The following is a 15,292-nucleotide window of genomic DNA, read 5'->3' on the forward strand; positions in this document are numbered from 1 at the left end:
CATCCATGTTGTAGCATGTGTCAGAATCTCCTTCCTTTTTTTTTTTTTTTTTTTTGGTACGCGAGGCTCTCGCTGTTGTGACCTCTCCCGTTGCAGAGCACAGGCTCCGGACGCGCAGGCTCAGCGGCCATGGCTCACAGGCCCAGCCGCTCCGTGGCATGTGGGATCTTCCCGGACCGGGGCACGAGCCCGTGTCCCCTGCATCGGCAGGCGGACTCTCAACCACTGCGCCACCAGGGAAGCCCAGAAACTCCTTCCTTTTTAAGGCTGAATAAATATTCCATTGTATGGGTGGATCACATTTTGTTTATCCAGTAACCCGTTGATGGACATTTGGGCTGCTTCCACCTTTTGCCTATTGTGGACAAGGCTGCTCTGAACATGGGTATACAAATATCTCTTCAAGACCCTGTTTTCAGTTCTTTCAGGTAATATCCAGGAATGGAATTGCTGAGTCATATGATAAATCTATTTCACTGTTTGAGGAACTGCCGTACTGTTTTCCATAGTGGCAGTACCATTTTATATTCTCACCAACAGTGCACAGGGTTCCAATTTCTCTACATTCTTGTGAACACTTGTTATTTTCTGGGCAATTTTTTTTTTGATGTAGCCATGCTAATAGGTGTGAGATAGACCCTATTGCTTTTTAATTTTTTATTTAGATGTAAGAAATTGAACTTTATTAAATACAGTGATTGCTAGTGGTTACAAATATATATTTTGTGAAGACATATACATACATTGCTGGTGTATGCCCAAACACATTTTACTGATGGAGTATGTGACCGGAAAAGTCTGGAGACCCCTTAGTGAAACCAGCTTTGGCTGTGTGTATAGGCGGGGAGGAGGGATGGTGATGTTTGGATCATCCCAGAATCCACAGACCGAAGATAGCAAAGTCCAGAGGTTGACTGAGGCAGTCTATCTCATCCTTCAAGGTCCAGCAACAATGCCCCCTCCTCCAGGAAGCCTCCCTTGCCTTCCCAGACACAACTCCAGCTCTCTGATCTGGGCTCCTCAGCCCAGGGTTCCAGAGTCCCAGGGTCCCCTCTCTCTGCCCCAGCCCTGACCGCAGAGGGGTCTGTGTCTAGAGGTTGAGGGCTCTCTGGGGTCCCAGCAATGCCCAGGCACAGAATGGGTCAAGCAGAGTTTGCTGAATGAATGAATGAGTGAGTGGATAGTCTGTATGGCCTGAGATGGATGTGAACCAAACAGGCTTGGCTGTTCAGGGGTGAGGAGGGTTGGGTGAGGCTCTGCTCACCGGGGCCACACTGGGGTACGGAAGCAGCTGCAGGCGAGACATCGAAGGCCAAGGTTGAGGAGGCGTGGCCAGCGGAAGAGCAGGCGATGGGAGGTTTGCACATACAGGCTGCCGGAGGGGTCCACGGCTTTGAGGGCGGTCAGCGGAGTGTAGCGGGTGTTGGTCTGTCTGCGCAAGGGTGGTCTGGCTGAGCCGATGACCTTGACAATTACCTGCGGGGTAGAGCCCTGAGCTTTGGGACCCAAGGAGAGGGGGTTTCTGTAGGGAGGGGCCCCCTCACATACCTGAGCCATGTCCTGGGCCTCTGGGCCCCCCACTCACCTTGGCCACATCCTGTGGGCTCTGTCCCACAGAGTGAAAGAGCTCCCTGGAGGCCGGGAGGTACAAATCCCGAAAGTAGCTCAGGGTGTCAGCGTCAGTGCCTGGGAACTCGGCTGTGGAAACCTGCTCCAGGAGCTTCCCTTCAAATTCGGTGGCCACCGGGCCCGGCTCCACCAGGGAGATGCTGGGAACAGGGGTAGGGGGAGAGGGTCTTGAGCCCCTACACACTCGCTGCCCCATTTTACCCATTACTGCCCATCTCTCCTCTTCACCCCCCTGCTTCTCCCATCATTGTTTCAGGCCTCCTTGCTCCCCCATCTGCTCGCTACTCCCCTTCCCTTGTCTGTCCCATCACTGCCGTCATTCCCCTGTCACTGTCCAAGTGCCCGCCTCACAAGATGTTGAACTGAAGCAGCTGGACAGCCAGACTCTCGAAGAATCCCTCCATGGCGAACTTGGAGGCCGCATAGACTTCATTGAACACGACACCTGAGAGGATTACAGGAAGGTGGGCTCTTTGGGGGTCTGGGTGATGGGCTTTGTGGGTCCAGAGGGATGGGGTCTTGGGAGACAGAGCAAAGAGGATTTAAGGATCACAGCAAATCTGGGGTCAAGCTGATGGGTGTATGTGATGGGAGCATAAGGGGTCAGGATGAGGTTGTCTTGGGGTGCCAGGTCCCATCTCTTCCTGGCAGTGTTCCATCCACCCTCAGCCCAGGGAACTCTCCTATTTCCCTCTATCCTCTAAACCCTTGGGCCACTTGGGCATAGGATGCTCAGGGTCCCCAAGGGCAAGCACCATTCAGCAGGATCTTTACTGGTCCCTGTTGAGCAGTGAATGTGTCCCCCTCCCTTCCAAGATCAGGAGATTCAGCTGGAAGAGAGGCTGAAGGGATGGGGCTGAGTAAATGCAGCTTTTCTGTGATAGGGTAACAAGTAGGGTGGATTCCTTAGGGGACTGCTGGGGAGGGGGGCAGATCCGAGGAAATTTCCAGGGAAAGGAAGGGAGTCTAGAGAGGTTCAAGGAGAAAGGGCCCGGAAGAAAGGATGGCAAGTAGATGGCCTCCATAGTAGGCCCATAGCAGACATCATTAGTCGATCACTGCTCTTTTTCCTGCAGAACCGCAGAGTCCCAAATCCAGACATCTCTGGAGCCTGGTGGGAGGTGTTTGGCAAGAAGGAGCCTCAGGAGGAGTGCTGATGGTTCCTCTGAGTTTTGTGGGATGGTTGGAAGAAATTTTTGGAGGTTTCCAGAAGTGGGGTTGAAAATGGATGTGGATGGCCTTTGGCAGCATCTATACCACCCTTGTCTACTCCTGTACCATGGTAGACATAGTTAATCTATCCCAGAACTTTTTTTTTTTTTTTTTTTGCGGTATGTGGGCCTCTCACTGTTGTGGCCTCTCCCGTTGCGGAGCACAGGCTCCGGACGCGCAGGCTCAGCGGCCATGGCTCACGGGCCCAGCCGCTCCACGGCATGTGGGATCTTCACGGATCCGGGCACGAACCCGTGTCCCCTGCATCGGCAGGCAGACTCTCAACCACTGCACCACCAGGGAAGCCCCTATCCCAGAACTTTTTCCTTCTGAGCTGCAGAATGCTTCTCAGTGCAGGCATATTGAGGGAATATGAGCTAAAACCTAGTTGCCATCCTTCCAGCCGGGGGAGGGTCAGACGCTGGAAGGATTCCCAGGGGTGCATCCCCAGGGCTCACCTTGCAGCCCCATGACACTGCTGACCACCACGATGTGGCCCTGTCGTCTCCTCTTCATGCCAGGAAGTACAGCTTTGACCAGACGGACGGCCCCGAAAAAGTTGGTATCAAAGATGTTCTGCATGGCAGCTAGGCTGAGCCCCTCCAAGGGCCCCACCAGGCCCACTCCAGCATTATTCACTAAGGGGGTAGGGCTGAGGGTTATTTTGAAGTCCCCCAACCCTTCTAGTGTCACTCCCCCAGGGACACTCCCTAAATTACCCCACCCCTCCCCCACTCCAATTTCAGGGCTAGTCCAAGGTATCTTGGGCGGACAAATATGTAGCATTGATAATCTTTAAATATAGTTCAGCATTTGTTATAGGGGACTCTGAGCCCTGGGTGGGGAAGAGGGCTGCTGGGTACAGCCTCTACTTTAATGCATGAGCAATTCAGCTCTGACCCCAAATTGCATCAAGACAGCCACACCCTCCTTAGAAGACCGTTTAGGGACCATGAGTTGCTTCTTCATCATGCTCCTTTCCCACAATGACTCATCAAATTAGTTTTCCCAACCACATATGGTTTTCTCCATATGTGAGAATTTCTATTTGATAAAATCCACCCTATCCCCAGGTCTCAGTATATTTCCTATATCTCTAATAAACTGAATGGTACCCTGGGCTCTTAGCCAACTGATCTACCCCTTCTCTCCAGGGTCAGAGGTTATTAGGGAAACAAGAGAGTTAGTGCCCAGACACTGGAAAGAACTTGCTGTGATGAGGATCTATGCTTAGGCCAGGGAGGGGGCGAGTGACCCCAGGGGATGCTCAGACTCACCCAACACGTCCACTTCTCCTCCCTGGATGCAGCTGAGACACTGGGCCACTGACTCATCACTGCACACGTCCAGCTGGGCCACGGTGAGGGTCTGACCCAGAGCCTCCCCAGCAGCTGCCTCCAGTGTCCCCTTCTTTCCCAGGTCCCTCATGGTGGCCACCACTGGGGACAGAGAACAGAGTTGGAGCAGGCACTAGGTTCCTTTACCCTGTGTGTGGACTTACATGTTCCTGTGATAGTTTGCATGAGTAGTCACAGAGGAATGGAGACCCACAGATTTATACACCTACATTTGCCATACAGCCACAAATGCACACTTGTGTACAGATATTTGTCTATACTTCCATCCATCCATCCACTCATCTAGCAAACATTTATTGAGCATCTACTACACCCTATGCACTATTCTAGGTGCTGAGGCTATTGCATGAAATAAGATAAAGTCCCTGCCTTCACAGAATTCAAAACCAGTAGGTAAGACAATAAAATAAATACAGAACAGATGGCTTGAGAAAAGAAATGCATGCACACCTAAAGTCAACATAGGTGCAAATATGCACATGCAAGTATGGATAGCCCCATTTACATCGTCAACGTAGGTTCCAATTTATTGAACACCTACTATATGCCAGATAATATGCTAAACACATTTCTAAACACTAACTCTAATCCTTGCAAGAGTCCTATGATCAGGTCACTGACTTATTTTCCAAAGATGGCCTCAACATCTTTTATCACACATGCTGTTCTAGAACCTAGCTGCTCACCCATCAGCCCATGAAATCTGATTCCTCTCCCCTTGAACCTTGTGGCTAGCTGGGAATCAATAGACGATGGGAAAGGTAACCCTGTGTGGCTTTTGAGATTAGGAGGGAAAAGATGTTGCAGTTTCTGCTTTGCTTGCTGGAATACTCACTCTTGCAGGCTTCAGCCACCCTATAGGAGCCCAGCTGTCCTGAGGCCACCATGCTGGGAAGAAGCCCAAGCTGAGCCCAGATAGAAAGACCACATGTTCCAGTCTCCTCTGTGAGCCTTTGACCCTGAGCCCAAAGCGCCCAGCTGAGCCCTTCCAAATTCATGACCCTTGTAAACCATGAGACATAGACAATTGCAGCTGTTTCACGCCATACATTTTGGCGTACAGCTGTGTACGCCATACACCCCATGCATTTTGGGGTGACTTGCTTTTAGCGATAGGAATCAGAACACGTAGGCAATATTATTATCCCCATTAACACACTGAGGCTCAACACAGTGAGGTTTCTTGCCTGCTCCAACCCCTAGCAGGTGTGAGAACTGAGATTTCAACCTGGGTTCGTCTGAGTGCTGAGCTCACGCACCTGTACACATGTTTACACCCGCCCCCCCCCCAACGCCTGCACCCACAATCACACACACATTTGCATGTTGTCTGTGAGCCCATGTAATTCGCAGGTGCTGCACACATGAATGGGACCACGTTCATCTACATATGGTGACAAGCACGGGCCCGGGGGCTGGGCTACCTGAGTTCAGATCCAGACTCTGCCAAGTTCCAGCTTGGGCAAGGATCTTTGTCAGTCGGTGCCTCAGTTTCCTCATTTCTAAGATGGGGCAAATGATAGTGTCCACCTTATCGGGGTGATGTGGGGATTAAATGACTTTCTAATATGCAAAACACTTAGATGGAAGCCTGGCACATTGCAAACAGTCAATAAACATCACCCTTCAGCAGTGTTAGACACTAATCTGCCAGCCCACAGGGGCACACGCTGCACAATTCCCTCTCTGCACACTGGCACCCAGACTGTCACACCCGAAGCTGTGCACGTCTCTAAGACAGAGGGTAGAGGGCTGGGAGAAGCAACTCTGCCAACTGGGGCAATGCCCTCACGCCTCCATCCTCCTCTTAAGTAATGGCCCTTTGCTTACTTCGACTCCAGTGTGCACTGGGTCAGAGGTTCCCATGGGTGGGGTGAAGATTGGGGCTATTGATCCCAGAGTGGCAGGGGGCCGAGTCTCTAGACCTAGAGCCCCCTCCTCCTTAAACCCTCAAGGTCAGGGTCACTTAAGAGGCTTATCTTGGAGCGTTAATCTGAGAATGAGTGGGGGTGGGGACTCTTAGGGAATGACTAAGTGAAACCTCAGAAAAGCCCTCTCCAGCCAGCCCTTCTAAAAAATAAATATCACCCACACCCACCCCACTGGCTTTATTTTGCTTCTGACCACTTATCTGCACTAGCCACCTAATACGATTTAAAAATCTGTTTATTGTTTGTCCTCCCTCACCTCCCCCACTACATCACTACCTAGAACAGAGATTTTTGTCTATTCTGTTCGCAGCCGTGTTTCTAGCACCTAGAATCTGGCACCCAATGGGTGCATTAGAAATATTCTTTGGATGAGGGGATGATTCACAAGCGGAGGTGGGAAGGGGGCCTCCGTGTGTCCTGGGTCCTCCCCAAGCCCCCAAATGCAGTCGAAGTCATGGACTAGTGGAACTAGTGCTGGGAGAGCTAAGGGTCTTGGGAAGCCATGCCCACTCCTGTCCTTCCCAGCCTCACCCTGGTCCCCTTACCCTGGTAGCGCTGCCTGGGGTCACGAGCCAGCTGCACTGCGAGCTCCAGGCCAATTCCCGAGGAGCATCCTGAGATCAGTACAGTCCGGGGTGCGTCGGCCATGTTGATCCCTTTCTGGACGCGTGACGTCTGCTGGCCGGCACCTGACTCCCGCCACCCATCCTCTGCTCATCTGTCCCCTCCTAAGCACACCCCACCTGCAGGATGAATGGGCCCTGGGAGCCCTCAATTATGAACTGACTTTGGGCAGGCAGCTGGGGGGAATCCCTTCACTTCAATATAGTGCCTTCCTTTTATCTGTCAAAAATGTCCTCTCGCTGCTACACTCAAAACTGGGTGCTTTTGTTACGATGATAAATTATCCAGGGCTGGGGGGAGTTTCAGGCAGTGTGGGGAATAAGTGGAGGTGTTCTCTTGCTGTCTCTACTCTGGGCAAAGAATCTGTGATTGGAGAGAGGTGACCGAGAGTGTGGTCCCGTTCAAAGAGAATGGGCAGAAATGTCAGAAGGTGCGATAGACTATAGGAAGAACTTCCCAACAGACCAAGGCAGGGCACGAACTTTATGAGCGTTTTAGCCAGAAAAGTCTTAGTCTCTGATGTCCCTGGAGAGAAAGGAGGAGCAGCTTGGGGAGATTCCCTCTCCTCCCCCTTCTCAGGGCCCCCCTCCCCCTCAGGCCAGATGGGGCCCCACCCCCTCCTCCCTAAGGACACAGAGTCTCTTTGTCTGAGGAGCCAGAGGCTGGGAGGGAGACACTGCCGGCTTCTCCCTCTTGGCCTCGGGGCGGGGGAAGTGGGCAGTTCAGGGCCCGGGATATGCCCCTTGGGTTCCTCCCTGCGGAAGCTCCTTCAGATCCAGCATGTCTGTGCTTGTTCAATCGCACAGACAGCTCCACCTGACCTGACCCGCTGGGGCCTCCTCACATGGGGGCGGGGGTGTCCCAGTGGGGTGAGGGGGGGTTCCGCCTCACCCCAGGAATGGCAGGGGTCCACCCCTCCCTGTGGCAGTGCCCTGCTTAGGGTAGGGCCATACTCCCTGATTTAATGGGCCATGTGTGAGAAATGGAGCTGGGGCCTCCATCTGGGGCCTGAGTCAGGGAGAAGAGGGCTAGGGATGGAGGTGGGAGCCTTTATTTGAAGATTAAGAGTTTGGGGGAAAGAAAGAACTGTGTCTTGGAATCTGTGGTGAGGGTTTGGGGGTGGGGCTAGGGACCCCATTTTGGAATCTGGGGTGGAGTTTGAGGCGGGGTGAAGATCCCTTATTTAGGGACCTGCAGGGAAAGTATGGAGTGAGGTCGGTACCTCTTATTGTGGGACCAGGCAGGTGGGTGAGAATTTGGCATCAGAATTTGGGGGCCTGGCTGAGACAGAAAGGATCTGGTATAAAGCTATACCCCTAATTCCAGGGCCTGGATGGAGGCTGAAGGTTAGGAGGCCTGTTAGGAGAAAAGGATTTGGGCTAAGGCTGGGACCCCGGATTCTAAGGGTGGGTGGGAGTGACCCTCCTCCGACCCTGTGGGGTGAGGCAAGAAGGGCCCAGCTCCCGGCCCACGGCTCCACCCCTAGCTGGGCAATCAGAGCTCAGCACAAACTTTCCCAATTCCACCCACCAGCTGTCAGCTACCCCCCCCCCCCCTTTCCGCGAGCTCCGCCTGGCCCGGAGCTGGAGCGCAGGGCGAGGCCAGGGCGGGGTCTCGGGCAGTCTCCTGTGGATCCCGAGTGGAGCCGGCCGCCGCGAGAGTGCCCTGAGCCCGTGGAGTCGCTGCGCCCCGCAGCCGCCCAGGCTGGTCCCCCGCCTTGAGTGTGGGTCCCGTGGGAATGGGGAGTCGCTGGGCCCTGGGCCAGCCGCGGGCCGGCCTCTGCCTGCTCCTGGTGTCTCTGCAGCTTCTCCCCCGGACGCAGGCCGGTGAGCCGGGAGGGAGAAAATAGGACCCGGAGTGCAGGATCCATCGAGGCCCCCAAAGACGGCGTGGAGTCGGGAGTCGGGGGCGTGCATGGGGGTCGTGCACGTTGCCCGTGGCTACGGTGTGGTGTTGCGGGGCGAGTGTCTGACTCTGGGCGGTTTGTGAGTGTGACAGCTTGGTGGGGGGGGGGGTCAGGGAAACGTGTGACCATGTTTCCTGGTGGGTGCGTGGCAACGAATGCAATTTATAGGTATACATGTGTGTAACAATATGCATGCGGCCATTTGGAGTGGAACTGTGTGTGTTGGGTGTGGGAGATGACGATGATTGTACACCTGGGTGATGGGATATGGCCTCTGGGCGAGTATGTGATTGAGTTGTGGGTAGGGGAGTGTGTCTGTGTGGGGGGCTGATTTTGAGAATAACCGTGTGTGTGTTATGCGTGTGATTGTGTGTCTCTGGGTGACCCTCTGAGGACTGTGGTTGTGGTTTGGGAAGCTAAATACTTGCCCATGAGGATGAGTCCCAGGGGGATGGGGGATGGTGAGCGGGGACTAGTAGGGAAGAGGGTTGATCTGGGATTCAGAGTTCCCTTTGCGTCTCCCCAGATAGCTTCACCTTATTCCCCCTCTTTCCCCTCTGCCCCTAATTAGCGCGCGCCCACCTCCTTTCCCCGCCATCTTTGCCCCTTCCCCCCTCCCCTCACTCCCCTGAGCCGGGATCAGCACCATGGACAGGGCCTCGGGAGGGCCTTGGTGAGGGGCGAGGCGGGGCGGGGCGCGGGGCGGGGCGGGGCGGGGCGCGGGGCAGTGCACGGGCGGGGGCGGGGGGAGTGGAGGTTGCTCCCCCAAGCTGAGCGAGCCTCGGGTGTTTTTCCTGAGGAATGTCTCAGGGGCCCCCCAGGGGTCCCGGGGGCCGCCGGATGGGTGAGTCAGCGCTGACGCACGCCCAGCTGCACGAATCTGGCTGGACGCCGCGCCCCGCCCCCGAGGGTTCTGGGTCGGGGTCGCCCCGGGGTTCGGGAAAGTCGTGGTCCCTCAAGTGGTGATTGAGGGGGACTTCCCTGGTCTGAGATACCCCAGGTCAGGCCCTCCCCGTAATCCCTCCCTAAGGTGAACTCAGGACCCCAACACACCCACCCCCACTTTCTCACTTTCTCCTTTTCTCCGTAGTCCAGAGAGGTGTGTGTTTACGCGGATAATCCCAAAGTGGCCTATGCCCCACTCCCACGGTCACACATCCGCACAGTCGTGCGATCTCAGGCGTGCACTCAGAATAGAAGGCCGCTGGGACACGAAGAACGTTAAACACCTGGGGCCCACGCCAAGGCAGCCCCATCCGCCACCCGCCCCACGGTCACAGCTTTTGTCACCCACCTACACTTTCAAACTCTCACACACGCTTCCACTGGCATCCATACAACGTAGTCGATGTTCTCAACCCGTCACCCACTCGCCAACTTGGCCACACTCTCACGTATAACCACACTCCTCCATCTGGAGTCTGAGCTATTACTATCACAGGCTCCCGTGCACCACCTGCAGGACCTCGAGCTCACTGCCAGGACCCCAGGACAAGTCAAAGGACTGCACCTAATCCCTCCATCAGAGGCCAAACACCCACAGACATCGACACGCCGCAAAGCACACGCTCAGCTAGTCCCTGGTCCGTACAGAGTCACACACGTGCTCGCACAGTCTCATGCATGTACACAATCGCGCATGTACCTATTTGCACAGACACTCACACCTAGGCTCTCCTACTCATCTGAGAGGGTCCCAGCCATGTCCCATCCCGGTCCCTGCCTGCCTTCTTCCACATCCTAGACCTCCACCTAGCCTCTCCCTGGGGTCCTGACCAGCGCAGGGGAGAATCTGTGGGGGAAGGGCAAGCCAGTTACTTGACAGACTGCCGCCCCCTGGCCCTGCAGGCAGGACTCAATGCCTCTTGTGTGTCTCCTTGTCACAAAGCCAGCCATGGAAAGAAAGGGCAGTTGGTTTCTGAAAGGTCATTACAGAAGGAACACAGATTGAAGCAGGAGACATTTGGGTTAGATGCTGGGAAAGACTTTTAAAATGTTAACGAGCAGTTGGTCAAGGAGAGACCCCCTTCCCAGTGCATAGAAAGTGGAGTCTGGGTGAAAGGAGAGCCTGGGAGAGCCACACGGGGGGGAATCACGGACCTCAGCCCTCCCCTGGGCCCCCGCCCGGAGAGGGGGCAGCTGGGATGATCATTCCACGGGAGAATGACCCTTGTGGTCAGCAGAGCCTGGGAGCCCAGATTTTAGCCCCAAGGGGCTGTAACCCAAATACCTCTTAATAACAACCCAGCCACAGAACAGGCAATTAGAGATGGGGCCGGTGGAGGCAGCAGGGTTAGGGGAGAGAGAGAGAGAGAGAGATGGAGGGAGTAATCCACACACAGAGATATAGAGAGGCACAGAGATAGAGGTATGCAGAGAGAAACAGATGTGAGACCGAGGGAAATACCAATAGGCAGAGACAGAGAGCTAGAGAGTGAGGGAGAGCTGGGAAGTAAGAGAGGGAGGGAGAGAGAAAGACTGATTCAGAGTTGGACACAGAAAGTGGGACAGAGAGAAGGCAGGGAGGGGGAGAGAAGAAAAAGAGAGCAGAACAAGGTTGGGGGCAAGAGAGAGCTGAGGTTGGAACAGGGCTCTGGAGAGTCTGAAGACTGAGGGGTCTGACCCAGGAGGAGCTGGGATGGGGGCGCCCTCATCCAAACCCCTGTCTCCCCCAAGTCTGGCCCCCTACCCTGGATCCCAATGGTGAGATCAGTAGAGCCGCCCCTGGGGTGAGGTCATGGCAGAATCCGGCTCCTGCCAAGAGGCTGGGTCAGGGGGTCAGTGGGACAGTCTGCTGTGGGGAGGGGAGATCAGGCAGGAGTTTGGGGCTCAGGGGAAGACCCCGCCCACCCTTGCCCAAGCCATGTGGTTCCACTTAGCACTGGCCAGGCTGCACCGGGTGGGGCTGGTAGGACAGCCTGGGTTAGGATCTCACTGGACCAGTCCCTTCCTTTGCTGGGATCAGAGGGAGAGGGTCAGAGGGAGGAGGTCAGGAGGTTATCAGAGAGAGGTGATCAGAGGATAAGGTCAGAGGGGGTGATAAAGTGGGGAGGTCCACAGGTCAGATGGAAGAAACTGGGATAGGAAGAGGGAAGAGGTCAGGTGGTAGTCAGAGGGAGGTGGTCAGGGTCAGGTAGAGGAAGGTCAGAGGGGGTGGCCAGGAGAAATCAGCGGGGATCAGGGAAAGAATGGTCAGAGGGAGGAGGTCACGAGTGATGAAGGTCAAGGAGGAGGTCAGAGGGAGGAGGTCATGGGTGATGGTGGTCGAGGAGGAGGTCAGAGGGAGGGGAGCCCAGGGAAGAGGTGGGGAGAACACACTCAAGGAGCCCCTCCTCTCTAAGCGGGTTTCCCCTGGCAAGGGGGGCTTCAGGCCTGGGAAGCAGCCCCAGGGAGCTGGTGCGGGGGAGTGTGGAGAGGGGGACAGTTTGGCTCTGGGGCTCAGGCCAGGAAGCTTTGATTCATCCCAGAACTAGGTCAGCTTTTTTTTTTCTCACCGAAAACCAAGGGAAAAAAACAGGAGTCAACAGGCTGATGAGGCTGGAACAGCTGTGGAGTGGTGAGGGGGGTATGCGTCCCAGGCCTGCTCCTTCCCCCTGACCCACAAACATAGCTGGGGGGGGGCTGAGTCCCCCAAACCCGAGCCACTCACGCAGAGTGCTGGGCTTGTTGTAACTGCCCCGCACCCTGGCTTCTTTCCGCAGCAGACCCTGTGGATGTGCTGAAGGCCCTGGGCGTGCGGGGGGGCCAGGCTGGGCTCCCCGAGGGTCCCGGCCTCTGCCCCCAGAGGGTCCCACAGGGCGACCGGGCATTCAGGGTGGGCAAGGCCAGCACGCTCAGTGCCCCCACGTGGGAGCTCTTTCAAGGTGAGTCAGGGTGAGAGGGGCTGCGGTTCATCGTGGGAGCATGGGTCACAGTCGGGCCATCTGAGCTGCCCCTTTTCCCTCTGCCCTCCCAGCCGAGCACTTTCCCGAGAGCTTCTCCGTGCTGATCACTCTGCGTGGCCGGCCAGCCAACCAGTCTGTCCTTCTGTCCGTCTACAATGAGGCCGGTGTCCGGCAGCTGGGCCTGGCGTTGGGGCCGGCTCTGGACCTCCTAGGTGACTCCTTCAGCCCCCTCCCCCAGCAGGTCAACCTCACGGATGGCAGGTGAATATGGGGAAGGTGGGAGTCCCAGGAGAGGTGGGATGAGCGCGCGCCCCCACTGAGACTGTCCCCTTGCAGGTGGCACCGTGTGGCGGTCAGTGTGGATGGTGGGATGGTGACCCTGGTGGCTGACTGTGCACCTCAGCCCCCCGTACTGAGCCAGGGACCTCAATTCATCAGCACGGCTGGACTTACTGTGCTGGGGACCCAGGACCTCGGGGAGGAGACTTTTGAGGTAGCGCTTCAGTGATGGGGGAAACTGAGGCAGGAGGCAGGAGGGAGATCGGTCCACAGCCTGAATCTGGAGAAGAGAATGGAGAAGGGAACTATCCAGCTTCAACTTAGCGCCAGGAAGCTGAGGAAGGGAGCGCCGGGCATCACGGGTGCATCTTGGTGGCATGTGCCTGCGAGACTGTAAAGCCGTGAACTGATCATTTGTGGTGGTGCCTACTTGGCTTGTGGTGGAAGGATAAGGTCGTGATGTGTGACGGCGCTGCTGGTTGTGATGGTGTGCGATGCCAGCAAGGCACGGAGTCGTGTGGCTCTGGGACAGATGTGTTTTCGATGTGGTGATTGTTATGCGTGTCATGACAGTCCAGGGACCTCATCCTCTTGCTTCCCTCCTTATCCCCAGTACCTTGAAGGGCACCTGGCACACAGTAGGTGTCACCATGTGCCGCGAGTGAAGGAACAATTGTGCCTCTGATGGGACAGAGGTTGTGGGGTGTGGCTTGTGGTTGTGGTTTGGTGTCACCCTGATAGAATCTTCCTCCTCTCAGTTTTTTGGGGCAGAGGGATTTCTGGGGCTGTGGTGGGGCTTCCTCCTCCCTATACTTAGCCTGCTTTGGGTGGAAAAACACCAGACCTTGATGCTTGGAATGGGGGTCGGAGTCAGCCTGCAGACCCCTTCCCAGACCCCCACTCTCTCCCCAGGGAGATATTCAGGAGCTGCTGATAAGCTCAGATCCTCAGGCTGCCTTCCGAGCCTGTGAGCAGTACCTTCCTGGCTGCGACGACCTGGATCCTGTAGCCACAGGGGTGAGTAAGGGGCTTGTCCTGAGGTCGCTGGCTGAGTCATCCCTGGCTCCAAGTCTCAGGAATGAATGAATTCTGAGCCCTATCCAGGGGGCTGAGTGACCCCTGCCCTTAAACTGTTCTTAGGCATGAATGACCTTGACTTCAGGTCACATAACTGACCCTTGGCCCCTCATCATATGATTTACCTTGACCCCAGGTCCCAGGGCTGAGTGAGCCCTGGCTTTAAAAGATAGGACCAGGGCTTCCCTGGTGGCGCAGTGGTTGAGAGTCCGCCTGCCGATGCAGGGGACACGGGTTCGTGCCCCGGTCCGGGAAGATCCCACATGCCGCGGAGCCATGGCCGCTGAGCCTGCGTGTCCGGAGCCTGTGCTCCGCGACGGGAGAGGCCACAACAGTGAGAGGCCCGCGTACCGCCAAAAATAAATAAATAAATAAAATTTAAAATATAATATAAAATAAAAGATAGGACCAACGGACCATGTGCCAGCATGACCCCAGGTGATCTGAGCGATGGGGCCTCCACTCAGGGAATCTGGACCCGACTGGAGTCCTCTTCCCAGGTACCCCAGGGGGAGCCGGAAACCCCTCCCCGTCGGCGGAAGGGGAAGGGAAAAGGGAAGAAAAAAGGGCGAGGTCGTAAGGGGAAGGGCAGGAAGAAGAAGAACAAGGAAGTTTTGGCCCTGAGCCCACCTCCCGTCTCCCTGGAGAACCAGGTAAGGGGTCTACGGTATCTTCCCTCTGTTCTTTGAGATACCTCTGCTTCTGGCCTCTGATCCCCACCGATCCCTTGTGCCTCATGCAAGATCTCTGCCTCTTGTCTCCAATACTGACCTTTGACTTCTCTCAGCTGACCGATCACTTGTCGGGGGGGGGGGGTCTGGTCCTGTCTTAGGAGCTCTTTCATATCTCCCTCCCAACTCCCAGTTCTGCGGGGGGACTAGAGAGAGGGAGCGCACCCCGTCGGGTACCTTATGATGAGGGGGCTCTTGATGAGGGCTACTGTTTAAGGGGAGCCACTAGCTGGGGTGAACGATGGGTTCGTTAGCTAGTGTGTCATTGTTTGGGGTTGACTGGTTGGGGTCATGGGGGAGGGGTATTCATTGGGGGTCGCTAGCTGGGGGGGACACTGATAGAGATTGCTGGTTGGGGGATCATTGTAGAGAGATACTGACTGAGGTTGATGTTCAGGGGTTCCCTAGCTGGAGGTCACTGTTAGAGGTCACTGATGGAGGCCGCTGTTGGTGTTATTGGGGTCTGTAGTTTAGGGTTAATGGTGTGGGGCTCATTGCCAAGGACCACTAGTCGGGCAAGTCCCCAGTGGGGGACCACTGATTAGAAGGCACTAGTGGAATCACCAGCTGGGGTCACTAGCTGGGGGAGTGCCTTTCAGGGGGTCATGGATGAGATGGTTAGTTTGGGAGTCCCTGATGGGTAATTAGTTGGGAAGTCATT

General features: G+C 55.7%; 2 protein-coding genes across 8 annotated transcripts in view; one reads left to right on the top strand and one right to left on the bottom strand.

Moving 5' to 3' along the window:
* Positions 1-635: 635 nt before the first annotated feature.
* RDH8 (retinol dehydrogenase 8) lies at positions 636-6,778 on the bottom strand (the record flags this gene model as incomplete). The annotated part of the gene is made up of 6 exons (XM_079915617.1): positions 636-1,476; positions 1,586-1,769; positions 1,981-2,074; positions 3,300-3,479; positions 4,119-4,280; positions 6,676-6,778. The coding sequence occupies 6 exons, from the start codon at positions 6,776-6,778 to the stop codon at positions 1,261-1,263; spliced, it is 939 nt and encodes a 312-aa protein (XP_079771743.1). The 3' UTR covers positions 636-1,260.
* A 1,363-nt stretch (positions 6,779-8,141) lies between these two features.
* Positions 8,142-15,292, top strand: part of COL5A3 (collagen type V alpha 3 chain) — a 39,016-nt gene continuing 31,865 nt past the window's right edge. For 3 of the 7 annotated variants that reach the window (XM_079915472.1, XM_079915469.1, XM_079915470.1), the window contains exons 1-6: positions 8,142-8,580; positions 12,362-12,523; positions 12,616-12,805; positions 12,881-13,037; positions 13,736-13,840; positions 14,401-14,553. In XM_079915472.1, coding sequence (XP_079771598.1) covers positions 8,493-8,580; positions 12,362-12,523; positions 12,616-12,805; positions 12,881-13,037; positions 13,736-13,840; positions 14,401-14,553 — 855 coding nt within the window. In that variant the 5' untranslated portion in view covers positions 8,142-8,492. Of the gene's footprint in view, positions 8,581-9,446; positions 9,505-12,190; positions 12,226-12,361; positions 12,524-12,615; positions 12,806-12,880; positions 13,038-13,735; positions 13,841-14,400; positions 14,554-15,292 lie in introns of those variants that run through there. The other 4 variants (XM_079915471.1, XM_079915473.1, XM_079915474.1 and 1 more) reach the window with 4 other exon arrangements.

Source organism: Stenella coeruleoalba (assembly GCF_951394435.1).
Source record: "Stenella coeruleoalba genome assembly, chromosome: 3".
Taxonomy (NCBI): domain Eukaryota; kingdom Metazoa; phylum Chordata; class Mammalia; order Artiodactyla; family Delphinidae; genus Stenella; species Stenella coeruleoalba.